The 27,613-nt window shown below is 34.6% G+C and overlaps 5 protein-coding genes and 1 pseudogene across 8 annotated transcripts in view; 2 read left to right on the top strand and 4 right to left on the bottom strand.

The window, feature by feature from the left end:
• atg2b (autophagy related 2B) overlaps positions 1-4,232 on the bottom strand; it is a 31,730-nt gene extending 27,498 nt beyond the window's left edge. Inside the window, exons 1-2 of the mRNA XM_073826446.1 lie at positions 4,011-4,232; positions 2,800-2,989 (exon numbers count right to left, since the gene is read on the bottom strand). Coding sequence (XP_073682547.1) covers positions 2,800-2,961 — 162 coding nt within the window. The 5' untranslated portion in view covers positions 2,962-2,989; positions 4,011-4,232. The remainder of the gene's footprint in view (positions 1-2,799; positions 2,990-4,010) is intronic.
• Positions 4,233-4,272: 40 nt separating this feature from the next.
• Positions 4,273-9,856, top strand: gskip (gsk3b interacting protein). Of its 3 annotated transcripts, XM_073826444.1 has the most exons (4): positions 4,292-4,421; positions 5,138-5,229; positions 5,682-5,927; positions 8,157-9,856. In XM_073826444.1, the coding sequence occupies exons 2-4, from the start codon at positions 5,176-5,178 to the stop codon at positions 8,313-8,315; spliced, it is 459 nt and encodes a 152-aa protein (XP_073682545.1). In that variant the 5' UTR covers positions 4,292-4,421; positions 5,138-5,175; the 3' UTR covers positions 8,316-9,856. The 3 variants fall into 3 exon arrangements, with proteins under 3 accessions (XP_073682544.1, XP_073682545.1, XP_073682546.1); XM_073826443.1 differs by lacking the exon at positions 5,138-5,229 and having other exon boundaries at positions 4,273-4,421; XM_073826445.1 differs by lacking the exons at positions 4,292-4,421; positions 5,138-5,229 and adding an exon at positions 5,270-5,302.
• A 1,267-nt stretch (positions 9,857-11,123) lies between these two features.
• On the bottom strand, positions 11,124-18,871 carry LOC141295467 (NPC intracellular cholesterol transporter 2-like). Of its 2 annotated transcripts, none has more exons than XM_073826681.1 (5): positions 18,838-18,871; positions 12,298-12,394; positions 12,095-12,202; positions 11,837-12,009; positions 11,124-11,745 (listed from the first exon to the last, which is right to left on the bottom strand). In XM_073826681.1, the coding sequence occupies exons 2-5, from the start codon at positions 12,377-12,379 to the stop codon at positions 11,659-11,661; spliced, it is 450 nt and encodes a 149-aa protein (XP_073682782.1). In that variant the 5' UTR covers positions 12,380-12,394; positions 18,838-18,871; the 3' UTR covers positions 11,124-11,658. The 2 variants fall into 2 exon arrangements, with proteins under 2 accessions (XP_073682782.1, XP_073682781.1); XM_073826680.1 differs by lacking the exon at positions 18,838-18,871 and adding an exon at positions 12,622-12,690.
• isca2 (iron-sulfur cluster assembly 2) lies at positions 14,494-22,520 on the top strand. Its single transcript, XM_073826679.1, has 4 exons — positions 14,494-14,595; positions 15,055-15,193; positions 15,308-15,423; positions 21,274-22,520. Exons 1-4 carry the CDS (start codon positions 14,534-14,536, stop codon positions 21,446-21,448), a joined length of 492 nt encoding a protein of 163 aa, XP_073682780.1. The 5' UTR covers positions 14,494-14,533; the 3' UTR covers positions 21,449-22,520.
• LOC141296195 (NPC intracellular cholesterol transporter 2-like) lies at positions 15,489-18,470 on the bottom strand (annotated as a pseudogene).
• Positions 22,521-24,741: 2,221 nt separating the features above from the next.
• eml5 (EMAP like 5) overlaps positions 24,742-27,613 on the bottom strand; it is a 106,375-nt gene continuing 103,503 nt past the window's right edge. Inside the window, exon 44 of the mRNA XM_073826798.1 lies at positions 24,742-26,243. Within this exon, the coding sequence (XP_073682899.1) occupies positions 26,207-26,243 (37 nt within the window). The 3' untranslated portion in view covers positions 24,742-26,206. The remainder of the gene's footprint in view (positions 26,244-27,613) is intronic.

The following is a 27,613-nucleotide window of genomic DNA, read 5'->3' as shown; positions in this document are numbered from 1 at the left end:
TATGAAAGTCAAAGGAGGTCAAATGTGGATAGACATCTTATTTTGATGATTACTTGAAGATAAATACTAATAAGAAAACCACTCTCAGTTACACTACCAGTCAAAAGTTTTTGAACAGTAAGATTTTTAATTTTTTTTTAAAGAAGACTCTTCAGCCTGTAAATATTTGATCCAAAATACTGGAAAAACAGTACAATTTTGAAATATTTTCACTATTTAAAATAACATTTTTTTTTTATTTGAATATTTTGAAATGTAATTTATTCCTGTGATTAAAGCTAAATTTTCAGCATCATTACTTCATTCTTCAGTGTCACATGATCCTTCAGAAATTATTCTAAAATGCTGATTTGCTGTTCAAGAAACATTTTATTATTATTGTTATCAATATTTAAAACAGTTGAGTACATTTTTTCAGGATTCTTTGATGAATAGAAAGATTCAAAGATCAGCATTTATCTGGAATAAAAAGCGTTTTAACATTATACACCACACCATTCAAAAGCTTGGAGTCAGGATTTTTATTTTATTTTATTTAGCAAGAATACTTTAAATTGACCAAAGGTGATCATAAAGAAATGTATAATGTTACAAAAGATTCCTATTTCAGACAAATGCTGTTCTGAACTTTCTATTCATAAACAAAACCTGAAAGAATTCAACTGTTATCAACATAATAATAATAATAATAATAATAATAACAACACGTTTTTTTTTTTTTGAGCAGCAGAATTAGAATATTAGAATGATTTCTGAAGGAGTAATGATGGAGTAATGGTGCTAAAAATTCAGCTGTGAAATCACATGAAAAAAAAAAATTACATTTTGAAATATATTCAAATAGTAAAAATTTATTTTAAATAGTAAAAATATTGCTGTACTTTGGATCAATTACATGCAGGCTTGATGAGCAGAAGAGATTACTGTTCAACTTTTGACTAGTACAGTCGTGGCCAAAAGTTTTGAGAATGACACAAATATTAGTTTTCACAAAGTTTGCTGCTAAACTGCTTTTAGATCTTTGTCTCAGTTGTTTCTGTGATGTACTGAAATATAATTACAAGCACGTCATACGTTTCAAAGGCTTTTATCGACAATTATATGAGTCAGTATTTGCAGTGTTGGCCCTTCTTTTTCAGGACCTCTGCAATTCGACTGGGCATGCTCTCAATCAACTTCTGGGCCAAATCCTGACTGATAGCAACCCATTCTTTCATAATCACTTCTTGGAGTTTGTCAGAATTAGTGGGTTTTTGTTTGTCCACCCGCCTCTTGAGGACTGACCACAAGTTCTCAATGGGATTAAGATCTGGGGAGTTTCCAGGCCATGGACCCAAAATTTCAACGTTTTGGTCCCCGAGCCACTTAGTTATCACTTTTGCCTTATGGCACGGTGCTCCATCGTGCTGGAAAATGCATTGTTCTTCACCAAACTGCTGTTGGACTGTTGGAAGAAGTTGCTGTTGGAGGGTGTTTTGGTACCATTCTTTATTCATGGCTGTGTTTTTGGGCAAAATTGTGAGTGAGCCCACTCCCTTGGATGAGAAGCAACCCCACACATGAATGGTCTCAGGATGCTTTACTGTTGGCATGACACAGGACGGATGGTAGAGCTCACCTTTTCTTCTCCGGACAAGCCTTTTTCCAGATGCCCCAAACAATCGGAAAGAGGCTTCATCGGAGAATATAACTCTGCCCTAGTCCTCAGCAGTCCATTCGCCATAATTTTTGCAGAAGATCAATATGTCCCTGATGTTTTTTTTGGAGAGAAGTGGCTTCTTTGCTGCCCTTCTTGACACCAGGCCATCTTCCAAAAGTCTTGGCCTCACTGTGCGTGCAGATGCGCTCACACCTGCCTGCTGCCATTCCTGAGCAAGCTCTGCACTGGTGGCACTCCGATCCCGCAGCTGAATCCTCTTTAGGAGACGATCCTGGCGCTTGCTGGACTTCCTTGGACGCCCTGAAGCCTTCTTAACAAGAATTGAACCTCTTTCCTTGAAGTTCTTGATGATCCTATAAATTGTTGACTTAGGTGCAATCTTAGTAGCCACAATATCCTTGCCTGTGAAGCCATTTTTATGCAACGCAATGATGGCTGCACGCGTTTCTTTGCAGGTCACCATGGTTAACAATAGAAGAACAATGATTTCAAGCTTCACCCTCCTTTTAACATGTCAAGTCTGCCATTCTAACCCAATCAGCCTGACATAATGATCTCCAGCCTTGTGCTCGTCAACATTCTCACTTGAGTTAACAAGATGATTACTGAAATGATCTCAGCAGGTCCTTTAATGACAGCAATGAAATGCAGTGGAAAGTTTTTTTCGGGATTAAGTTAATTTTCATGGCAAAGAAGAACTATGCAATTCATCTGATCACTCTTCATAACATTTTGGAATATAATTGCTATTATAAAAACTTAAGCAGCAACTTTTCCAATTTCCAATATTATGTAATTCTCAAAACTTTTGGCCACGACTGTAGTGTACATGCGATAATGAAATGTCCGATTCCATAAGTGCAGGAATCAAATAAGACATCTTTAATCAAATTTCAGTTTAATTAGGTGTTCAGCTTGTTCAGGTGGATGGTACAATATTGGAATCAAAAGCAGTAATATTCTATAAAAAAAAAAATTACAAAATATCTTAATGGAAAAATCTTTACTTAATATCCTAATGATTTTTAGCATAAAAGAAAAATCAATAATTTTGACCCATACAGTGAATTTCTGGCTATTGCTACAAATATAACTGTGACTGGTTTTGTGTTTTAGGGTCACAAATGTACAGAACTTACCCATTTGTCCAGCGGCACTTGGGCAAGTGAGCCTGTGCCTTGATAGAGGTCCAGACTAAGCTGGTCCAAACTGAGCTTCTCCTGGAGGAAATTCCCAAGATATCGATGCAGCAGGTACCTGCATGCCCGCTTCTTAATAGACTCAGAAAATGGCCAAGGCATATTGACCGGCTCTTGGGTTCAGTGTGTACTGAAACAAATAAGGACATCCAAGGTATTAAATGCCACATATTGTGGTGTTATTTTAATATCACTGATACACAATTACATTTTTGTAAATATTTTAAATTATATTTTATGGTTACATTTTGTTTTGATTAAAATGTTTGTTATGTTGTCATGTGTTCTTATGGTATGTATTATTTTTACACTATATCTATAAATAATTATTTATCAACTGAAGCCTTTTTTTAGTACTTAAACTTAAGCTAAAGAAATACTAGAAAAAAAATAGGGCTTATAAACCTCAGAAAATGTTTGTTTACTATTATTATTATTATTGAATTTTATTTCAGATTACATTTTATTTCAAATAGCGAAAAAGTTATTTATTTGTTTAAGTCTAGGTATTAGTTAATGACAATCATCCTGATTCCAGGTAAACATTAAGTTTGCATTAAGCTGGAACAGTGTGCATTAAAGACAGACAATACTGTACATAAAATACATAATACATAAGTGTCAAAAATCCTTCTGGAATTGATACAAAAAAAGTGTTTTTTATTCTCAGTGACTTCAACATTGTCTTCAATGAAGGGTTGTTGATGACAATCGTTCAATACAAATAAAATTTCTGACCCTAGTGGTTGTCTAGATGTGGCTGTCTGACCAAATTACATATGCAGAGCTAATATTTCAACACACTGATGCACAGGACTTATACAGCCTGAGATTACCTTGCCATGCCCATCAATTGACTGGCATTAACTCTAGCACAGCATTAAAAAGTCTGGTTATGAGGAGTTCATTTTAAATTACATGCAGTTGTACTTGTTTGTCTGGCATGACTGACGTTGCTGTCTGGCCCATATCTACATTTACAGTATAGTGACCACAACTGCTTGCGCAATTCCCTTAAGGTTACTGAGTTTGTTGGCCAGCTAACAATACCAAGTCATAGAGTCACACTGAATAACAGCAAAAAATTGTTACAATTTGACCGTCTCCGCTGTGGTTATTCAAAATCAGAATGACAAAGGAAAACAACTTACCTGTATTACAAAATAGCTGACTAACCGTTGTTCCTTGGCTTAGGGTGAACTAGCATGCTGGCTAAACACAATCCTTCATATGTCCAGTCAAGTTTGTCTATTCAACTGATGCATCACTCTGTAATAACAGCTATATGAAACCGAAGATGGGAGTCCTCGTGTGCATTACGAGTGGATGTCAAGTTGCGTGAAAGCAGCATCTCTGTTTGCCTGCTTATAAGGCTAATGATGGTGTTTACAAACAGGCTCGTGACTGCGCACTCTCTTGCGCGCCGCTCCACGCGGTGTGTTCACGAGCATCCGCTCTGCGCAGATACTACACAGCTCATCCACGCAGCTACAGGAGAGTGTTATTTTTTACTACAGACTGGAAGATTTTTTTATAAAAAGAGTAGATTTGCTTTATTTATGGTAAGTAGGCTTAATTACATGGTGTGATGGATTTATCTGATGATTTGACAGTCTAAATCTAATATGATCTAATCCGTTTAAACTTAATCCTCCGTCTAATCCTGTATTTACATACAATACACTGATAACAGCATAGTAATATAATGTTATTCTGAGCAAAATTCTGCGATTTATTCTCCACTGCTTATATATTTTATTTTAACAATGGTTAATTTTAATACATTTTTAACGTTGGATCGTAAATCCTATGCCATTTTAAGTATAAGTACATTTGACATTTTCACAAGTTCACAAGTTAATTATTGCAAGTTTGCTTGTGTGTTGAATCCAGTAAATTTCCATTGGTGATTTTCAGTAGTAACACTTGTGGAAATGCAAGTGATGTCACACTTAATAACGAAAAATAGTAAAATACAAGAAAATAACACAGCGGTATAACATGTAAAAATTAATTAAATATATTCAGTTCTTTGGACTGCTACTTTGTATTCACTGATGTTATTTGCGGAGAATAAAGAATTCTCTAGAAGCCCCTCCGCCCCCAAACCTCGCGCATCCACCCGCACAATTTGTTACGTAAGGAAGCTGTTAGCTTTGTATTGTCATATACAGTTACAGCTAAATTACACATTTTTTGTATTATATATGTATATTTTAAAAATGTGTTTCATAAAAAATAATAGATAATATCTATATCTATCTTGGCGGTTACGCAGAAGCTGTACTGCGCAATGACTGCGCATGGTTCACACACATGAGTCTAACCGGCATGAGCCGGAAGTGTTCTGACGAACTACCCCCGGAGGAGGTTAGTAACTCAGAAAATTATGATAATAAATACATATTAACCGCTTCGTATGACAGCTAACTTTGTTAGTTATGTGCGTATACTATTATTCTGTTAATATAAGCTGGAGAATGTCTTATATGGAACTTTTACGCTACAAAAGCGTCGACTGGCAGCATTAGCTAACATTTTACAGACTGCCTACAATACATCTAATACAATACACATTCAAATGTGTGTTAAAATGTTTTTGTTTTCACCTAAAATTGTTATACTTGCTCAAATTTAAAATAAAGTAAAAGTACTTCGTGACTTGTCCGTTGAGGAATTTGTCAGAGGCGTTAGCATGACTTTTCAGTGCTGCTCGCGCCCCCTCATGATCAAACGACGTCAAATGTTTGTGAACATGCAGTTTATCTCTGCGGTGTATCTGTCTGATAATCGATAATCTGAAGGCTCGCTGTTTTTTGTAGGGGATGGAGGTGGACTCTAAGCCAGAGGACCTGTCTAAGTGTTCGTATGAGGAGTGCTGTGTGGAGCTGGGAGAGGTTAAGGACATGAGGCTGGAGGCTGAGGCGGTGGTCAATGATGTGCTCTTCGCAGTCACAGACATGCACGTCTCCCACAATCTCACCAGCGGACTGGATATGGCGTACATAAACGTGGAAACCAGAGAGGGAAACCGATACTGCTTAGAGCTCACCGAGGCAGGGTTAAGGGTGAGTAATGTGAACAATGTAAAGAAGGTTTTTATATTGTAATACTGACAGTTTGATGTTTTCCTGAGGATGGCGATGGGGTGGGATCTACACATCTACTTCTTCAGCCCTCCCTTCTGGTGGTCTTCGGTCATTTTAGTTTAACTTTATTGTCTGTTCTACTTGTCACAGAGCGGAAGTTTGTCTTTCACACTGATGTTATAAATATGTTCACATTAATGCACATCGCACATTAACAACACAACATACAATTACACAATTATAAACAACTAACTCAACCCCAAACATTCCTTACACATTACAAATCATCATCCACAGTAATAAATGTAAAAAAAAAAAAAAAAAAAAAAAAAACATTACACATTTTAGGTAATCTAATCAGGCTACTTTTAGATTACTTTATGCGTTTATCGCATTGATTTAAATAGGATAATCTTGTACCATATTGATATAAAAATACAAAGATTAAGAAAATATATTCCATTTGTTGTTATTAACAACATGAAGTGCATTAAACATTATATTATGTCAGGGATTCCCAAACTGGTGTTTGTGAAGGAACTGCGGGGGTTTATGAGTTTAATGAAAAGCTAATAATTAATTGAATCACAAAAATGTTAAATTAAAATAAGTCATTATAAAATCAATCAAAACAAAACACTTTATTAAAACATTTAATTTAAAAATCTCAGGGCTACTTCAGGTAAATATATTAGGTGAAAGAGAATCAGATGAGAAAAAAAGTTTGTGAATTTATAAATTCATGCATTTGTGCATTTTAGTGTGTTTGAAAGACAAAAGCCTTTCTAAGACACTTGGTTAACCTACTGGGTGACAGTTTAAATAACAGTACTTGATGCAATATTAAAACACTTCTTAAACCTGAAATAATTTTGTAAAATCATTTTATTTTTAAGTTCACTATAAAATAATTGTATTTTTATTAAAAAAAGTTAAATTGTATTTAATATATTAAAATATAATAATATTATCACACTTTATGCTGTGCAATAATATTTGCAAATTAATGACCAAAACAAAGTGCAATAATATTATTATCACTATTATTAATTCATTTTTTATAGTTATATTTAATGGGTCACACTACGTGTGGTATCAAGCCCAAATCAAATCTCCTATGAGAACCAGGCTAAAAAAAACTTATGTGCACCCCTGCTAATAAAGCTGTAATAAAGCCTAAATATAAATCCAAATTGTTAGTGAATATTGTCTGTGCCTCTAACCCTCTGGTAATCTTTGTTCATTTTAGAATTTTAAAGTTTTCATTTATTTATTTTTTACTTAAGTAGAAATACTTAATCAGAATCATACAAAACACAGTGATGTGGCGCATGCTGGTGTATGAATAAAAATGTAGAAATGATTAAAAAAGCCTAAAAGGTCTTTAAAAAATTGCCAAATAAAATGACTGCCATGGGCAATACAAAAGGTTACAAAATGCAGTACAATTTTTGGCAGTACAGCTTACAAATCAGCCTTGATCAAGAAGTTTTTGATAATGTCTGAGTATATTAAATACATATCTAAATAGAAAACATAATACATTTAAGGAATTATGTCAAAATAAATATATATAGCCCTATATTCATAGTTATGTTTATGTTATTTGGATATACAGACATTATTTCTCCCACCAGATGGCACCAATCTGTCTTCCATGCATTGGATTTTAAACAGTTTGGTCTTTTATCTGAAACACTGTATCAGTTGGAAATAATATGAAATAATTTTATGTAATATTTGTATTTTATATCCACCTTATTTTTCTCCATAAATGCATTTGTAAATTTTATGGGTCAGGCTTCCATTCTCATCCACACCCAGCTATTTTTAGCAGTTAATTAGATAGTTAATTATTAGTCTTACCATATTGTTTTAATGTACTAATTATGAACACACTGGTTTGTAGTGCAAACTGTTTTGACCTTTACTGCACATTGTTGTTCTTCTCAGTATTTCCCTATGGTGGCTAATGAACTGGAAGTCTTGCCCCTTAGGCAGGCTTCCGCATTGAAGAATAAGCTGGATAAAAGTAAATGGTGCCTAATTTAGAGGTGAAGTACCATGAAACCCCCTTAAAATACGCAATATTAAAACATTCATTTTTGAGCACTGAGGATCACAGGGTCTAAGTGAGGAATACCAGAGGAATCTGTGGAATGTTTCTACTACTGTATGCCTTAAATGTTTCTGTTTGTTATCTTTTAGGTGGTGGGACATACCTTCGATCATGTGGACGAGGGGTTGAGCACCCAGTATCACGAGACTGTTTACTCACTGCTGGATTCTCTCAGCCCCGGATACAGAGAAGCCTTTGGAAATGCTCTGCTACAGAGACTGGAGAGGCTCAAACAAAACGGACAGTGAGGGCTTCAGTATCATTCAGAATATCTTTGCTCGCTAACAGTTCAACCAAGTCCTGTGCCGCTCTTAGCTTAACGCATCAGTTGTACCTTTTTTCAGTTTTTAGCCTGTGACATGTTTTAACAGATCTTCTTGGTGTTGATTTGACAAACTGATTTGCCTGTGATGTTTTAAAGTATTTTACTATTATTTGGAGAGGTATCATTTCCATGACACAATGGGCCCAGATGAATACTTCGTTTTTTTATTTAACATTTAAGCAAAGGAAATAACCCTCAGAAATAGCAATGGGCTGTTTTGAGGACTATGGGAAACTGTTTTGTGGTAACATACCAGGGCTTTGATTTTGGACGAACTGGGTCCTGCAAAATACGAGTTTTAGAGCTCCATACTGTACATCCATCAACTGTACAGCATGGCTCTTTGAAGTATTAACATTAAAAACATATCGGATGCCTTACTACTTTCATTCAAATTTCTAACCATTTATTTTCTTTTGTTCAAATTTAGTTTAACCTGTCTACCAGATAGTTGTTGTCTGAAAATCCTGAAACATTTAGTGTCTTCTCTTCCTTTTGCTTGTTATTGATAACTTCATATCAGACCCCTTTGTGAATGTAAAAACACATCTTTTGCTTCATTGTTTTCTTTCTCAATCTGTCAAAATCAGCAGAAAGGATTGAAAAGCCACCCCCAAAAAGTGTTTTTTCTAAAGAAAATGGAGACATTCGTCAGTTTCTTAAACCTGTCTCAGAAATCAAAGATGGTGCATTTTAGCACTGAAACCGAAGCTTTATACTTTATTTACAAAAGAGTTGAGCAGAATGCTCTCCCCCGCAGTTACATTACATTACATAACAGCATGTTTTTTGTGAAAGATGAAGACTGTTTTTTGTGAAAGATGAAGTTCTATATCAACAAGAACAAACATATCACATGATACGTATTGTCCAATATTGGTGTTTTTAAAATCTGGTTTATCTTTTGAAAGATTTTAGGTTATGTAGAAACCTTGATTGACTGGTCAAAACAAAATGCTTGATCTTGCACTAAATGAGATAAAGCAGCCATTTTTTTACTTTTCTTGAAAGGGCTGTGTAAAAATATGCTACAAAGTTACATTTCATTTCAGTTTAGAACAGAAGCAAGAGATTCATTTGAATAAAAGCATACAGGAAGTTCTTGGATGATAGGTTTCTACCTCATGTTGGGTTTTTATTTTGACCTCCTTAGCATGTCTGTGAAATTGATGTGTGTTTCCAGCTGGTTTGGGATAAGCCTGGTGATAATGGTATGCTGTTTCATGATAATAGAGCCAGGGAAAAACCTCCGGTTTTAGCAAATTCCTGCGAAATACAATACACTCTATATCTGTCCCAAACAAACCTCTTGATAATTTCCAGAATGTTTGCGTAGATAACCAAGACGAAAAACGTGTATGAGAGAGTGTTTAAATGACGTACATGGCACAAATAACTTCTGTACCTGGAGGAATGTTGCTTGCTTTTGTTTCCTTGTAATAAAAAGCACACATTCAGATGTTATTTTGGTTTGATGATTCAGTTTTGTAGCCAATAGTCATAGTTAAAGTGAAGCACAACTGACCTAGTAACCACCAGAACACAAACACATGACCTCTCTGAGGAATATAAAAGTTGCTGCCTGAAAAAACAGAACTGAAACTAAAGCAAGGAGAAACAGTCTGCAATTTGCTTTCATAGAAACTTTAAAAAAGGCAGCACTTTCTTGTAATCACACGTAACTTTGTAACTTTACATAGATCTGCATTAGACTTTTACCCAGATATTATACATTGTTTAACTGGTACACATAAACTTTGATAAAACTAGAATGCACTCTTTGCTAAGAGAAATAAGCTGAGCACAAACACAGTGGTTACAGCGTTCCCTGACTCTTAAATTGAAATTTCCAGACCTGAAGATTTATTAAATCACAATGTGGAAAGCTCATAGAAATGTATTTAATGAATATACTTCAGAAATTTAAATGATTCATCATTGAACAATATATACACTGCCATTCAAAAGTTTAGGATCAATAAAATTGTTTTGTCTCTTGACTTATCAAGGCTGTATTTATTTGATCAAAAATACAGTATAACAGTAATATTGTTAAAAAGTAGTACAATTTAAAATAAGAGTTTTCGATTTTAATATGCTATAAAATATCAATTCCTGTGGTGGCAAAGCTGAATGACAAAATAGAAATCATGTGTAACAAAATAAGTTTTTACTATCGCTTTTTATAAATTGAACACGTCCTTGCTGAATTAAAGTAATTTCTTACCAAAAAAGTGCTTACCCCAAATTTTTTGAACAATAGAGTATTTTCTTTTATATACATATATTATATTCCTTAGATATATAATAGTATTATTTTTTTTAATAAATGCTGGTCTTTAAACAAATGCTGTCTTTTTAACAAAGGTATCATAAATATCCAAAAAAAAAATATTAGTTTCCAAAAAAATAATAATAATAAAATGTTAAGCATGACAACTGTTTCTAGCATTGATAACTAAGATAATAACTCTGATTTCTGAAGGTTCATGTCACACAATCAATTATACTACAAAGTTTATTAAAACAGAAAATTACTTAAGTTATAGTAATATTTTTTTAAAGTTTACTGTATGTTGAAATAAATACAGCCTTGATGAGCATAAGAAAAAAAAACAGTAGTAGAGAAATAGAGATAATTAAGAATATTTAAATACTAAATTGTTTTTTCTAGTCCCAAATTTTATATCCTGGACGAAATCCTTAAATGGAAGGCAAACAAAAACCACCGTTTACCATAAAAAGTAGTTTATTTCATTCAGACAGAAATGTCAAATGTTGGCTTTTGCTTGTGGCCACATTTGCTGATATTTTAAGAAAATAAGCTCATATTAAGTTCCAGTCTTTATTAAATATGCAGATTTAAAAAGTAATTAAAAAGTTTACAACCCATGTTTTAAAGAACCTTTGAATAGAAACATCAACACCGTCGAGCCACACAGCAACTAGTGCACACATGATTTAATCAGCGGCACTGACCACAGTTTGTTTGTCAGTGTCTCCTTCTGGTGAATCATTAATACATCTTTGGAAACAAACTAGGATTAGGCAATTTTTGCAGAATGGCACTGTGTGAATAGTTAAAGACCATACATTAAAATGACAAACGTGTCATGGTTAGAAAAAAGCAGTAGTAGAAATCATAAAATCTGCATCTATTAATATTAGATCTAAAAGGTCCATAGGAAAGCATTTAGGCACACATCCAGATGCCTTGGCTCTTAATTGTATCCCTTTGTAGACGTTTTTGGCTTTAGTTTTGGCCTTCAGCTCACAATCTGAACAGGGAACTTGACGCAAAATAAATCTTTGCTGGAGTCGTCTCTTAATTCCCATTCCACGACTAGTTTTATCTGATAAACAAACCACAAAATAAAGAAGTGAATGCATGCAACGTGACAGCATTACTTAGAACTAGAGGTAGATGAGGAAGTTCACACTTACTGCTGGATACTCGTTCTTGACAGGCAACTGGTTAACATAGCTATAGGTCTTTTGTGGCCCAATAGGACACTGAATTCCAGACTTGCAACCATCTGGTTGAGGAATAGGGAAAGGGATGGGGACGCCAGCAAGCACTCCGTGAACCACAGCTGTGCTGGTCTGACTGGCAACGCCTAGGGGAAATATAAACCTGTTGTTGATTTCCTAAATTTAGATTTGATATATTTGTGTGGATATTAGATGTGAAAAGCAACTCACTACTGGTGAAGGTTACATTGACTGTATAGGACTGTCCCTTGTGAAGTGGACATGGCTGTTGTGGACAGGGCTGGACGTCAACCTCGGCAACTTTTCCATCTACTGAGCCTAAGGAAGAACAGAGAAAATAAGGATTTTTAAAAAATAAAAAAAATAAACAATTATGCGAATTGTAAAATATATAAACTTCATAAAGCACTTACCACAGTCCACAAATTTCACCTGCTCAGCATTGGTGTAGGTGAGAAAAGAAAGTAAAACAACGCAGAACATACGGTAATCCATGGTTCAGATTAAATTCTGTAGAGAACCAACAAACGATTTTACTGACAAGAGTACAAACACAAGTATTAGATCGCTCAGTCACATGATAGTGAATCTCTACGCAGTTTATGTACACTCCCTTAGCAAGATGCTACCGGTAGTAATTAATATACACAAAAAGCAGGAAACAGCAATACAAGAACGGGTTTTCAGCTCAATGATTAAGATAAAAACACCAACAAATTTAGTTCTAATTTGCTTACCTACCAGTCCCTTCCTTCCGAGCCCTATTTTCACACCTTACTTCCTTGTCACAAGATCAGAATGACTGTTCTCCAATCAAATACTGTCTGTATGGGCGTCTTTATGACGTAAACTTAGTTTTCGGTGAACTTTTAACCAATAGCAATGACTCATGGAAATAGTCTGAAACAACGAGAGCTCTCTGTTGCCAGATATATCAAAACCCTTCTGTCAGGCTATCAAAGTGGAGATTGAAGTGAGGTGATCTTACTCTCTAGGGCCCGGTTTCACAGACAGGGCTTAGACTAAGACAGGACTATGCCATAGTTCAATTAGGACATTTAAGTAATTTTTATAAACATGCTTAGAAAAAAAAACATTACTGGTGTGCATCTTGAGACAAAACAAAGGCACTGATGTATTTTAAGTTCAATCAGTGCAATTTTATTTCAGTTGAAACAGCTCAGACTTACATTTTAGTCTAGGACTAGGCTTAAGCCCTGTCTGTGAAACCGGGGGTAGATTTTAGAAATGTTTTGTGTGTCCCTCTACTTTTTAACACTTGAAATCAAATTTATTTACCAATAAATAATAAAATGTTTGCACATTGGTATAATACAAGATGAAAACAATTTAAAATACATATTTTTGTTTTAAAATACATATTTAATTTAGTTTGAGAGATTCCATGTGTAACCAAATCTGCATGTTCCATACCTCAAAAAGGGATCCTGCAGCAATATAACACTTTTAGTATGAATACAGATTTTATGTACTATTTAATTTTTAACAGACAAACACATACAATTGCTTTTTAAAAAGACACAAAATTGTGTAAACTCTGCATCTCATTTGCCCCTCAATTGAATAATGACCCTGACTATCTAAAATGTTTAAAACAGTTTATGTCTCTGGGATACATTACAAAAATCAGTCATAATTAATGTTACAGATATCATCTTATTATTTTTTCATATATATAAATAAGAGTTTACCACAGCAGACTCTGCTAACAGTGAAAAGGTCCTTTGTTTGCCAAATAAAATTACACGTTTGTGGACATTTTTTTAATGCACATTAAACTTGCTTAGTAACATTTTAATTTATTACATTTATTAAAAATTGAAACAAAATATTTTCATAAAGGTACCCATTAGAAAGCTAAACCATCATCATTAAAATCACTAATTGAGCTATTAGAAAGTTATATTAATTGAATTCAGCTGTCACATTGTCTAAATTAACTTATTTATTTATTTTAATGATCTTTAAAAGTAATGCAGTACAATATTGCATTACTCCCTAAAAAAGTAACTAATTCCGTTACTTTTTATGAAAAGTAATCCTTTACATTACTTCTGCATTACTTTTTCTCATGTGGGCCAGGCTTGCTTTTTTATACATATGTATAAAAGAAGAAAAAAAGAAGAAACACAACTGTTGTGTTTATTTAAAAAGTCATTTTTGTTTATTAGTATGGTTGAATTGAATCACCGAAGGTCAGCATTAAAGACATTGATTTTGGGGAACACTGAATTTGTTTTTGTGCAAGTGAGATGGGTCTAGAGAACTAGATAAGCATCACGTTTACACCAACGCACACTACGCCTCTGCACTTACTCCTGATTTCTCTCAACATGGGGACAAGAGAGCTGTCAGTCAATAAATGGGGAAACAATGTAACTGGCATTACTTATTTGGAAAAGTAACCTCAGATTTAGCTTTTTTATTTAATTAAATTGAAAAAAGTAAAATGAGAACGTAACTCGTGTTACTTGCAATGTGTTACCCCCAACACTACACTGGTAATTTTCAAATATTAACAAAGCGAAATAGAAATAAATAAATAAAGGGTTAAACCACTAAATCTGGCAACCCTTACTCTCATTAGCTCCATTATGCGCACGCGCATTACTGTCTGCGTTACAGAAGATGTCATTCGCCAGAAGACTGCTCATAAGCGCCCCTAAAACAGCGATATTTCACTCTCTCAAGTACGCATAAATGAGCGAAATGGCAATTATGCATTCAGGATGTAACGTTATTGTCTAGTATAAATCGATTTTGTTTGGTACTTTATCGTTAGATAATAGCTAATGCACGTAGCTTAGCTAGCTAGCTGGAGAACAGATGCGATAGTGAGATAACCGCACAGATGACTTTATTTGATAACTTAAACTAGCATTTATGCATGTCGACTAAATATTGCCACGTTTGACTTTAAATATTTGATTTAGTGGTAAAATTACTCGTTTGTTTTCAGGTTCTTACAAACTTCTCCGTTCTGTTTACACTTTAAGCCCAAGCGTTTTAATCTGCTTTCAATCTATTTTTTTATTTAATATAACCCTGTTGTTATGATGTGCATATCAAGTTTCTTAGCCGTGCGTTATTGTGATCAAGGGCATTGTGTGTACAGCCATTTACTGTCACGTGTGTTTGTTGTTGGCCAGAGTTGAGACGGTGAGAACATGTTCAGCTCCTCTCACCTCCACTGCGCGCTACAGCAGCGCCTCCTCTACCAAAGAAGAGCATCAGAACCCATCCAGCAGTCTAACTGAGAACATCAGTCTCAGTGAATCCTGTGTCAAGGTTTGACTTCATCTTACATACTTCAGTGATCATATTTTTGGAAGTAACCAATAAACCAATCATACTAGACATGGACAGCAATAAATAATAATCAGTCAATATTTTTTCCCACAGAGGCTTGCTGAGATTACGGTAAAGGGAGAGTATCTGAGGATAGCAGTGGAGGGAGGCGGATGTTCAGGATTCCAGTATAAATTCTTAGTGGATTCTGTTAAAAATGAAGATGACAGGTAATTACAAAAATAAAGCAATGTCTGGGCTTTCATCAAAGAGTTTACAAACAGGGCTTGAAAAGTCAATTTTATGTTTTATTTTACCTTCAGAAAATGTTGTTCATCAACATCAGGGGGTCAATATCCTTTCATATTTTACATGTATTTCATATGTGACCCCGGACCACAAAACAGTCATAAATGATTTATACATCATCTGAAAGCTGAATAAATCAGCTTTCCATTGATTTAGGATAAGACAATATTTGGCTAAGATACAACTATTTGAAAACCTGGAATCTGAGGGTGCAAAAAATCTACATATTGAGAAAATCACCTTTAAAGTTGTTCAAATGAAATTCTTAGCAATGCATTTGCATATTATTAATTAGGTTTTTTTGATATATTTACGGTAGGAACTTTACAAAATATCTTAATAGAACGTGATCTTAATATCCTACTGATTTTTGGCATAAAAGAAACACGAAGCAAGAAACATAATTTTGAATTTTGAAAGCAGTAGTATAAATCATAAAATCTGCATCTATTAATATTAGATCTAAAAGGTCCATAGGAAAGCATGTAGGCACACATCCAGATGCCTCGGTTCTTAATTGTATCCCTTTGTAGGTGTTTTTGGCTTCAGTTTTGGCCTTCAGCTCACAAGCTGAACGGGGAACTTGACGCATCTTTGCTGGAGTCGTCTCTTAATTCCCATTCCACGACTAGTTTTATCTGATAAACAAACCACAAAATAAAGTTAATGCATGCAATGTGACTTAGAACTAGAGGTAGATGAGGAAGTTCACACTTACTGCTAGTGCTGGGCGATATGGAAAAATCATGTATCACGATATGGATTATTTTATATCACGATAACGATATATATCACGATATACCAAAATAAAGTACGTTTTCAGTTATTCTCTGAAAAGTTTGACAAAAATATCATTGCATAATTTTTTTGCAACTTTATTTTTATTCGTTATTTGAAGTGACATTTAACTGAACTGTCACAAATGAGAAAAATACATTTTAGTGCAGCAATATAAATGTATCAAATGACAACAGGTGTGGTGGAGGTAGAGCTACAGTAGCCTTCACATTTTTTTATCCACATCATAGTTAAATAGTATTATCAAAATAAACTATTTTTTTTATTAAAATGCACAGCCATTTCAAGTTTCTGAGCAGAAAAGCACTCAATTATAAAAAAAAAAAAAAAAAAAAAAAAACATTTTTCAACCTTGTAGTGCAAAGTTTGCAAACCAAAATGAAGTATCACGCCTGTTTCACACATACTCCGTCTGCAGTCCGTGTGCGTTACGTATGCGGTGCAGAGGCAGCACGGACTCGTTTTGCTTCCACACAGAACGCGTTTGCAGTCCGTTCCTGATCCGCGGGTGTTTACCACAAACACACCATTTATCCGTTATTTTAATTTCAAATCCAAACGTGCTTTTTCAGCATTGGGATACTCTTTTATCACAGTACACTAATACAATAATACTAGACATATTCACGTTTAAACTCAACGTATTATAAACAACGTAGGCTATTATTCAATGCACTTGACTTCTAGATTTGTATATTAAGTTGCTCAAGCAAGTTGCAACACATTTAAACACAGCATAGCTTCCTTTTTATATTGAAATTGGGCTATCACAAATATTTTAAATTAAAACTTACCACAGACAAGCAGTCGGCTCTCTGTGCCTTTCTTTCGTATTAAATCTTTATTTAAAAAAATATTTTAAAGAACTTTTCTACCTGGACAAGTGCATCTATTATGTTGCCTTGTTTATTTAAAACTGCACTATTTTAAACCTAGCCAAAAAGCCACGTGTTGACTGTGAAACACAGTAGACTGCATTTATATGCATTTATGGTACATTTCCGTGTCAATCCATGTTCATTTTTACAGCGAACAATGCGCTGTCACTTTAATTCAGCGCATGCAGCGCAGCAAAAACAGACTCTGTGCCGAAAGGATCGCTCCACTGCTGCAAACGCACCGCTTCTGGAACGTACTACCGGACAGCAACCGCGTGCAGTGTGAACGATCTGATCCGTTAACATGAGTGCGGGAAAAAATACGCAATGCATACGCACTGCAGACGAAGTATGTGTGAAACAGGTGTGAAACAGGCGTCAGCGTCGGGCGCGGAAACAGTCTTTTGGCAGAGTTTGCACATGACTGTCTTCTGCTCCGTGTCGGAGCTCTTGAAGCCAAAATGCAACAAAATCACTGACGTACCCACGTGTCGGTAAAAGTACTTCTTGTCTGCTGCCTGCGTAGCAGTTTCAGTTTGTTGTTGCGACTCCGGGCATTCATCTTCAACCTCTTGCGTCTCCATCTTTAGGCTAAGCACTCACGAGTTAAAGCATGTCGCACTCGCAACAACGTAAAGCGTCACGTCGCACAAGACGGAGTTTCTATGTGAAAAAGTTCGTTTTTATTCTTGATAATCACTTATAGGGTAGAGTATGCATTGCACAGCAACAAGACACTATCATACATTTGTCATAGCCTATTTAATGCAATATTTTCTTTAGTAACTGATAAAATTAGGTTAGAGACGATAGAAACGATAGAAGAGAAATAGGACGATAGACACTTTTCTATCGTCCCCACGATATATATCGTCATATCGCCCAGCACTACTTACTTCTGGATACTCGTTCTTGACAGGCAACTGGTTAACATAGCTATAGGTCTTTTGTGGCCCAATAGGACACTGAATTCCAGACTTGCAACCATCTGGTTGAGGAATAGGGAAAGGGACGGGGACGCCAGCGAGCACTCCATGAACCACAGCTGTGCTGGTCTGACTGGCAACGCCTATAGGGGAAATATAAACCTGTTGTTGATTTCCTAAATTTAGATTTGATATATTTGAGTGGATATTAGATGTGAAAAGCAACTCACTACTGGTGAAGGTTACATTGACTGTATAGGACTGTCCCTTGTGAAGCAGGCATGGCTGTTGTGGACAGTGCTGGATGTCAACCTCGGCAACTTTTCCATCTACTGAGCCTGTAGGGAAGAACAGAGAAAATAAAAATTTAAAAGAAAAAATACATGTTTATGCGAATTGTTAAATATGAAGTACTTATCACAGTCCTTAAATTTCACCTGCTCAGGATTGGTGTAGACGAGAAAAGAAAGTAAAACAAGTTAGAGCATACGGTAATCCATGGTTCAGATTAAATTCAGTAGAGAACCAACAAAGAGAGACAGTACAAACACAAGTATTAGATCGCTCAGTCACATGATAGTGAATCTCTGCGTAGTTTATGTACAATTCCTTAGCAAGATGTTACCGGTAATAATTAATATACTCAAAAAGCAGGAAATAGCAATACAAGAACGGGTTTTCAGCGCAATGAAGAAGTTAAAAACATCAACGAATTTAATTCAAATTTGCTTACCTACCAGTCCCTTCCTTCAGAGCCCTATTTTCACATCCTTTTTTCCTTGTCACAAGACCAGAATGACTGTTCTCCTGTCTTTATGACATAAACTCAGTTTTCAGTGAACTCTTAACCAATAGCAATGACTGGAATGATGGAAATGGTCTGAAACAACGAGAGCACTCTGTTGCAAGATGCATCAAAACCGCTCTGTCAGGCTATTATAGTAGAGATTGAAAGGAAGTGAAGTGATCTTACTCTCTACAGTCGTGGCCAAAAGTTGAGAATGACACAAATATTAGTTTTCACAAAGTTTGCTGCTAAACTGCTTTTAGATCTTTGTTTCAGTTGTTTCTGTGATGTACTGAAATATAATTACAAGCACTTCATACGTTTCAAAGGCTTTTATCGACAATTACATGACATTTATGCAAAGAGTCAGTATTTGTAGTGTTGGCCCTTCTTTTTCAGGACCTCTGCAATTCGACTGGGCATGCTCTCAATCAACTTCTGGGCCAAATCCTGACTGATAGCAACCCATTCTTTCATAATCACTTCTTGGAGTTTGTCAGAATTAGTGGGTTTCTGTTTGTCCACCTGTTCACCTTGTTCACCTTGTTCTCAATGGGATCAAGATCTGGGGAGTTTCCAGGCCATGGACCCAAAATTTCAACGTTTTGGTCCCCAAGCCACTTAGTTATCACTTTTGCCTTATGGCACGGTGCTCCATCATGCTGGAAAATGCATTGTTCTTCACCAAACTGTTGTTGGATTGTTGGAAGAAGTTGCTGTTGGAGGGTGTTTTGGTACCATTCTTTATTCATGGCTGTGTTTTTGGGCAAAATTGTGAGTGAGCCCACTCCCTTGGATGAGAAGCAACCCCACACATGAATGGTCTCAGGATGCTTTACTGTTGGCATGACACAGGACTGATGGTAGCGCTCACCTTTTCTTCTCCGGACAAGCCTTTTTCCAGATGCCCCAAACAATCGGAAAGAGGCTTCATCGGAGAATATGAATTTGCCCCAGTCCTCAGCAGTCCATTCACCATACTTTTTGCAGAAGATCAATCTGTCCCTGATGTTTTTTTGGAGAGAAGTGGCTTCTTTGCTGCCCTTCTTGACACCAGGCCATCTTCCAAAAGTCTTCGCCTCACTGTGCGTGCAGATGCGCTCACACCTGCCTGCTGCCATTCCTGAGCAAGCTCTGCACTGGTGACACTCCGATCCCGCAGCTGAATCCTCTTTAGGAGACGATCCTGGCGCTTGCTGGACTTTCTTGGACGCCCTGAAGTCTTCTTAACAAGAATTGAACCTCTTTCCTTGATGTTCTTGATGATCCTGATCGTCAACTTCATTCAACATTCAACAGTAAACAAGACAATTACTGAAATGATCTCAGCAGGTCCTTTAATGACAGCAATGAAATGCAGTGGAAAGTTTTTTTCAGGATTAAGTTAATTTTCATGGCAAAGAAGGACTATGCAATTCATCTGATCACTCTTCATAACATTCTGGAGTATATGCAAATTGCTATTATAAAAACTTAAGCAGCAACTTTTCCAATTTCCAATATTTATATAATTCTCAACTTTTGGCCACAACTGTAGATTTTAGAAAGCACTAAAACACTACTAAAACATACTAAAATAATACAAATTTGCAAAAACTGTACAAAACTTATGTTTCGTTCGTGACTTACGGTAGTGACAGTTTTATGGGATAGCACCCAAAAAACAAAGTTGTCGCTAACAAAATTTTACCGAATGTGACTGTTTCGGTCAGGGCAATTTTAGATACTTTTGAACCTAGCTCAAAGATGCTAATCAGCACATGGTCAGCTAGCACAGTTCTGAACACTTGTACACATAAAAACTAAATGTTATCTCTATGTTATCTAAATGTTAGTTTTTAATTATAGAAAAATATTATTAGGTAGTGGCATTCTGTAAAGTTAAACACAATATTTTTTAATATTTTTGAACACATTTACCTCAAAATGATAGGGCCTGTCTACTCATCATGTAGTTATGAGGGAGAGTGATGCATAAATATTTCCTGATCATAAATGTAGGGGTGTAGTTAAAATCAGTCTCAGCCAATGGACTAAAACATACACTGTTTCGGTAGTGACATGAAAATGCAGGGCACATTTTTTTTACATGAAGTTTCATAATTTGCAAAGAAAATCTAAAATATATTTTTTTAATTTAAAAAATAATAATAAAAAAAAATATTTTTAAATACAATAATGTAATAAAATGCAAACCTTCAAAATTTCAAAACTCTGGACTTTGGAAGTTTGAAATGTGTTCCGAACCACTGGTTCAAAACAAATGATTCACAAAGGTTTAAAGCTTCATGAAGCAGTGCTTTGAAAGCATGAAATCCAGTGTACATGAATAATAATTCATTTTTGTTGATCTCACTTTTATTTTGGTCACTTTCGTTCCAGAGTGTTTGAAAAGAATGGTGTCGGGATAATAGTTGACCAGGACAGTCTGGAGTTTGTCAAAGGATCCACTATTGACTTCAGCCAGGAGCTCATCCGCTCGTCCTTTCAGGTGTTGAAGAACCCACAGGCTGATCACGGCTGCTCATGCGGCTCGTCCTTCTCTGTCAAAATCTGACAACCATTCTCTATCAATTACAGCGTTATAGTTTATGAAGTTGTTAATGCATGCATAGCCATGTGTTTATTGAAGATCAACCAGAAGCATGATTATAAGCTAGCATGAGGGGATCTGATATGTTAAATCTATAAATATGACCAGATGACATAATAGTATAAAAACAAAAATCAGACCCTGCAGTTGTTAGTGTGCTGTATATAAAGAAGATTGTAAATATATTTCTAATAAAGTTATAATATAATATGATTTGCTGTTTTCTGTTATGATTATTCTTTTTTGCGGGCGAATATTCTCAGGGTCAGTTGCGTAGCTTATCACAGCTTATTATTTTGAATCACAGTGTTTAGAGGAATCATGTGATAATGAATAAGAATCATTGTTTTGAATCAATGTTCAGAGGAATCGTGTTTTAATGAATATGAATCATTTGAGTCAGTGTGTTAATAAATGCTTTAATAACACATATTCTTACTGTAACTCATAATTAATTCAGACAGTTATAAAACATTTACTAGCTGTCAGTTAATGGTTTTTGTGAGCTCATCTAAAGTGAGGACTATTTATGCCTTGTAAAGTGTTAATAAGTTGAGTTTTACCGTTTTGAAATCCATTCAGCCTTATGATATATTGGTCTCATAGGATTCAATGATCTATGCTAAGCTATGCTAAAAGTGATATCGCCAGAACAGGAGAACGACTTTTGTAAACACTTTACAAAGCATAAATAGTCCTCACTTTAGATGAGCTCACAAAAACCATTAACTGGCAGCTAGTAAATGTTTAATAACTGCCTGAATTAATTCTGAGTTACAGTAGGAATATGTGTTATTAAAGCATTTATTAACACACAGACTAACTGTTTATATATGTCTGAATAATAAGATGTATAAATGTGCATTCAAATGGTTTATGAATCATTTACCAACACTTTCTAAATGATCTCATGAACCACTTACAAATACTAATTAACCGGTTTGTAAATAATGTAATGCTTAATTTAGAAATGATTAACTGATCCTTAATAAAGTATGAAAATACAATTATTAAGCGTATTATACAGATGCTTATAAAACAAGAATAAAGCATTTATAGCTGTATTTATAAACTGCTTACAAATGTCTGTTAATGAAGGAATAATGCTTTATAAATGATTAACTATTTACCAATGCTTAACTAATGATTCATAGTGTGTAGTTATTATAAAGTGTTAACCGAATCATTATTTGGAATCAGTGTTCAGAGGAGTCGTGGTTTAATGAATAGGAATCATTATTTTGAATCACAGTTTTCAGAGGAATCGTAGAAATGAATAAGAATCATTATTTTGAATCAATGTTCAGAGGAATCATGTTTTAATGAATATGAATCATTTGAATCACAGTATTTAAAAGAATCATGTGATAAAAGAATAAGAATTATTTTCAATCACAGTTTTCAGAGGAATCATAATAATGAATAAGAATCATTATTTTGAATCAGTGTTTACAGGAATCATATTTTAATGAATGGGAATGATTATTTTGAATCAATGTTCAGAATAAATCGTGTTTTAATGAATAGAAATCATTATTTTGAATCACGTTGTTCAGAGGAATCATGTTTTAATGAATAGGAATCATTTTAAATCACAGGGTTCGGAAGAATCATGTGATTATGAATAAGAATCATTATTTTGAATCAGTGCTTAGAGAAATCATGTTTTAATGAATATGAATAATTATTTTGAATCAGTATTCAAAATAATCATGTTTTAATTAATAAGAATCATTATTTTAAATCAGTGTTCAGAGGAATCATGGTTTAATGAATAGAAATTCTTTTGAATCACAGTGTTCAGAGGAATCGTGTGGTAATGAATAAAATTCTTCTTTTTTAAATCGGTGTTTAAAAGAATCATGTTTTAACGAATAGGAATCATTATTTTAAATAGCAGTGTTCAAAAGAATCATGTGACAATGAATAAGAATCATTATTTTGAATCACAGTGTTCAGAAGAATCACGTGATAATGAATATGAATCATTATTTTGAATCAGTGTTCAGATGAATCATGTTTTAATGAATAAGAATCATTATTTTGAATCACAGTGTTCAAAATAATCATGTGATAATGAATAAGAATCATTATTTTGAATCAGTGTTTACAGGAATCATATTTTAATGAATGGGAATGATTATTTTGAATCAATGTTCAGAAGAAATCGTGTTTTAATGAATAGAAATCATTATTTTGAATCACGTTGTTCAGAGGAATCATGTTTTAATGAATAGGAATCATTTTAAATCACAGGGTTCGGAAGAATCATGTGATTATGAATAAGAATCATTATTTTGAATCAGTGCTTAGAGAAATCGTGTTTTAATGAATATGAATAATTATTTTGAATCAGTATTCAAAATAATCATGTTTTAATGAATAAGAATCATTATTTTAAATCAGTGTTCAGAGGAATCATGGTTTAATGAATAGAAATTCTTTTGAATCACAGTGTTCAGAGGAATCGTGTGGTAATGAATAAAATTCTTTTTTAAATCGGTGTTTAAAAGAATCATGTTTTAACGAATAGGAATCATTATTTTAAATAGCAGTGTTCAAAAGAATCATGTGACAATGAATAAGAATCATTATTTTGAATCACAGTGTTCAGAAGAATCACGTGATAATGAATATGAATCATTATTTTGAATCAGTGTTCAGATGAATCATGTTTTAATGAATAAGAATCATTATTTTGAATCACAGTGTTCAAAATAATCATGTGATAATGAATAAGAATCATTATTTTGAATCAGTGTTCAGAGGAATCATGTTTAATGAGTAGGAATCATTATTTTGAATCAGTGGTCAGAAAAATCATGTGATAATGAATAAGAATCATTATTTTGAATCAGTGTTCAGAGAAATAATTTGAAAATGAATAAGAATCATTATTTTGAATCACAGTGTTCAGAAGAATCACGTGATAATGAATATGAATCATTATTTTGAATCAGTGTTCAGAAGAATCATGTTTTAATGAATAGGAATCACTATTTTGAATCACAGTGTTCAGAGGTTATACGATGAACAGGATCATGTGATAATGAATAGGTCAACATTTCTGAAAGTACAGCTCAGATTAAACATGTTAAAGTAATGTGTTTTTTAAATTAAATTATGTATTAATCACAGAATTGAATTGAAATACTTTGATTATATTATAAAAAGAGTGGTAAGTAAATCTCATATTGTCCTGATCATAGGGAAGTTCATTATGTGATTCTTTGTTTTACTCTGACAACGTCTTATACAGAAGATGATCAAAACCAACAAACTATCAACATTTTTTAAAGCAATCTTCCAGGTTCAAAAGAAGTTAAGCATGATTTCAGCAAAAAAAAATAATTTTGACTCTGTCCTCATAATGTTTTATTACTGTAAACTGTATTTAGTGTGATGATATATCACAAATTTGAATTACAACCAAACAATTATCCCACATTGCTTCAAAACGAGTATGATTTCAGTAAAATCAAAAACTAAGAATATTCAATAACTGTGACAGTGTTTTACATGAATGTGTCATATATATATATATGTACACCTTTTTATTAAACTTGGCTTTTAAGAAACATTTCACAAAAATATACAAAAGAATGTCTTTACAAATGATATTTACATTGATAACAAGAAAATCAAAATATGCATTAAGTACATCTCTTTCAATCCGAACGATACTGAAGAAGAGAAATTTTGCATTTCATATCTTCAGTTCACTCTGAGCCTCGACAATCCAGCTGAGTAAAATCAAATGAAAACAAACAATAAAAAAAAAACTTTAATTCCTAATCAGAATGAATGTGAGATGTTGTAAAGGCTTCAGCAGCAAGATAAACAGTGATTTCAGATAAGACAGCATTGAAACAAACTCTTTTCATTCATTTTCTGAGGGATTGCATTTCCATTTTTTCTTTTAAAATTCGATCTCAGACATGAAACACAAAGCATACGGTTCATACCTACTCGCACAGACGCACAAACGGACATCTCAAGTTTACTAAACGAGCTAAAGTTGCTACATATGAGGTTAGGAGTGTCATCTACTGTTTAGGGAGATCACGTTCAAGATCAACATTAAAAGACCACTGGACTACCACAGTGAGCAGGTCAAGTATACAGTGCATAGAATGCTTTGGCATGCTGACATCCTAGAATGTAACGCCAGTGTTACATTCAGGGAGAAGGCCACAGGAGATCTAACAAACCTCGAAAAGAACCACCAAACCAACATAAATGAATACAACAGAAAACGAATATAAAACAAGAAGAAACCACACCTAAATTAACAAAAACACAGGTAGTTTAAGGCTAATTGTACTTAGCTTGCTACAAGTTCTTTTTTGTTTGGAAGAAAATCTTAAAAACATTGATACAGACAGACTCCAAAAGAAATTACGTTCTGCAACTTGTAGCTCAGGACTTTCTTTTTTCTTTTTTTTTTTTATAAAGAAAAGGGGTAAACACATACACATCTAACAGATCTTTTACTGTGTGTTGGGTCATGTGACACTTTGCCCCAACAATCATTCAAAAACGGTTGAGTTCAGGTATGGGTTACGGCTCATTAAGACGCATGCATCCGGTCACGGAGCAGACAGGTGGTGAAGACTCTGTGAAATCCACCATCTGATGTTCTTCATTCCACGAGTCGGTTCACTCGTGCTGTCAGCTGGGCTTGTGATGGTTTTGAGGCAGAGGAGAGGAGATGGCATGCCCTCAGTGAGGAACGTGAACACAACGCCATACAAACAGGCTAAAACACAAAAAGAAAATGTTCATGGCTCTGACTGGTTAAAGGAGTAGTTCACTTCCAGAACAAAAATGTACAGATAATGTACTCACCCCCTTCTTTCTTCAGTTGTAAAGAAATAATGTTTTTTGATGAAAACATTTAAGGTTTTTTCTTTATATAGTGGATTTCTATGGTGCCCCCGAGTTAATAAGTTGAAATTAAAGGAACACTCCACTTTTTTTGGAAATAGGCTCATTCTCCAACTCCCCCCGAGTTAATAAGTTGATTTTTACCGTTTTGAAATCCATTCAGCCGTTCTCCTGTTCTGGCGATATCACTTTTAGCATAGCTTAGCATAGATCATTGAATCCTATTAGACCAATAGCATCGCGTTCAAAAATGTCCAACGAGTTTCCATATTTGTTGTATTTAAAACTTGACTCTTCTGTAGTTATATCGTGTACTAAGACCGGTGGAAATGCAAATCTACGAGTTTCTAGGCTGATAAGATTAGGAACTACACTTCCATTCCGGCGTAATAGTCAAGGAAGTTTGCTGCCGTAATATGGCCGAAGCAGGCGGAGTATTATCAGAAATGAGTTCCCAGCTAGTTTAGCATTTGCACATGTGCTGCGTGGTATTACTGCTCCTGCTTCAGCCTTATTACGGCAGCAAACTTCCTTGACTATTACGCCGGAATGGGAGTGTAGTTCCTAATCTTATCAGCCTAGAAAATTGAAGCTTTGCATTTCCACCGGTCTTAGTACACAATATAACTACAGAAGAGTCAAGTTTTAAATAGGACAAATATCGAAACTCGTTGGTCATTTTTGAACGCGATGCTATTGGTCTAATAGGATTCAATGATCTATGCTAAGCTATGCTAAAAGTGATATCGCCAGAACAGGAGAACGGCTGAATGGATTTCAAACGGTAAAATTCAACTTATTAACTCGGGGGGAGTTGGAGAATGAGCCTATTTCCAAAAAAAGTGGAGTGTTCCTTTAAAACATGCAGTTTAAATGCAGCTTCAAAGGGCTCTAAATGATCCCAGTCGAGGAAGAGCGGTCTTATCTAGTGAAACGATCAGTTATTTAAAAAAAAAAATAAAAAAAATAATAATAATAATTATATACTTTTTAACCTCAAACACTCATCTTATCTAGCTCTGCATGAACTCTGTGTATTCTGGTTCATGACAGTTAGGGTATGTAGAAACACTCCCATCTCATTTTCTCCTCCAACTTCAAAACATCCTACATCGGTGCAGAAGTACCCACCCAGTGTTTACAAAGTGAACATGCAAAGAAGGTAAAACAGCGATGTAGGATAATTTTGAAGTTGAAAGAGAAATTGAGATGGGAATTTTTCAACATACCCTAACTGTCATG

This window comes from Garra rufa, chromosome 21 (assembly GCF_049309525.1).
Source record: "Garra rufa chromosome 21, GarRuf1.0, whole genome shotgun sequence".
Lineage (NCBI taxonomy): Eukaryota > Metazoa > Chordata > Actinopteri > Cypriniformes > Cyprinidae > Garra > Garra rufa.
Note: the sequence above shows the minus strand (reverse complement) of the source record. Positions and strands in the feature narration are given on the sequence as shown.

Coding starts and splice junctions, on each gene's coding strand:
- gskip (XM_073826444.1), top strand. CDS start 5,176: ATGAGTCTAACCGGCATGAGCCGGAAGTGTTCTGACGAACTACCCCCG. Junction 5,230..5,681: donor ACGAACTACCCCCGGAGGAG/GTTAGTAACTCA, acceptor TGTTTTTTGTAG/GGGATGGAGGTGGACTCTAA. Junction 5,928..8,156: donor TCACCGAGGCAGGGTTAAGG/GTGAGTAATGTG, acceptor GTTATCTTTTAG/GTGGTGGGACATACCTTCGA.
- LOC141295467 (XM_073826681.1), bottom strand. CDS start 12,379: ATGGATTACCGTATGTTCTGCGTTGTTTTACTTTCTTTTCTCACCTAC. Junction 12,203..12,297: donor GGTGAAATTTGTGGACTGTG/GTAAGTGCTTTA, acceptor GTTCTTCCTTAG/GCTCAGTAGATGGAAAAGTT. Junction 12,010..12,094: donor CAATGTAACCTTCACCAGTA/GTGAGTTGCTTT, acceptor TATTTCCCCTAG/GCGTTGCCAGTCAGACCAGC.
- isca2 (XM_073826679.1), top strand. CDS start 14,534: ATGTCATTCGCCAGAAGACTGCTCATAAGCGCCCCTAAAACAGCGATA. Junction 14,596..15,054: donor GCGATATTTCACTCTCTCAA/GTACGCATAAAT, acceptor GTTGTTGGCCAG/AGTTGAGACGGTGAGAACAT. Junction 15,424..21,273: donor GTTAAAAATGAAGATGACAG/GTAATTACAAAA, acceptor CTTTCGTTCCAG/AGTGTTTGAAAAGAATGGTG.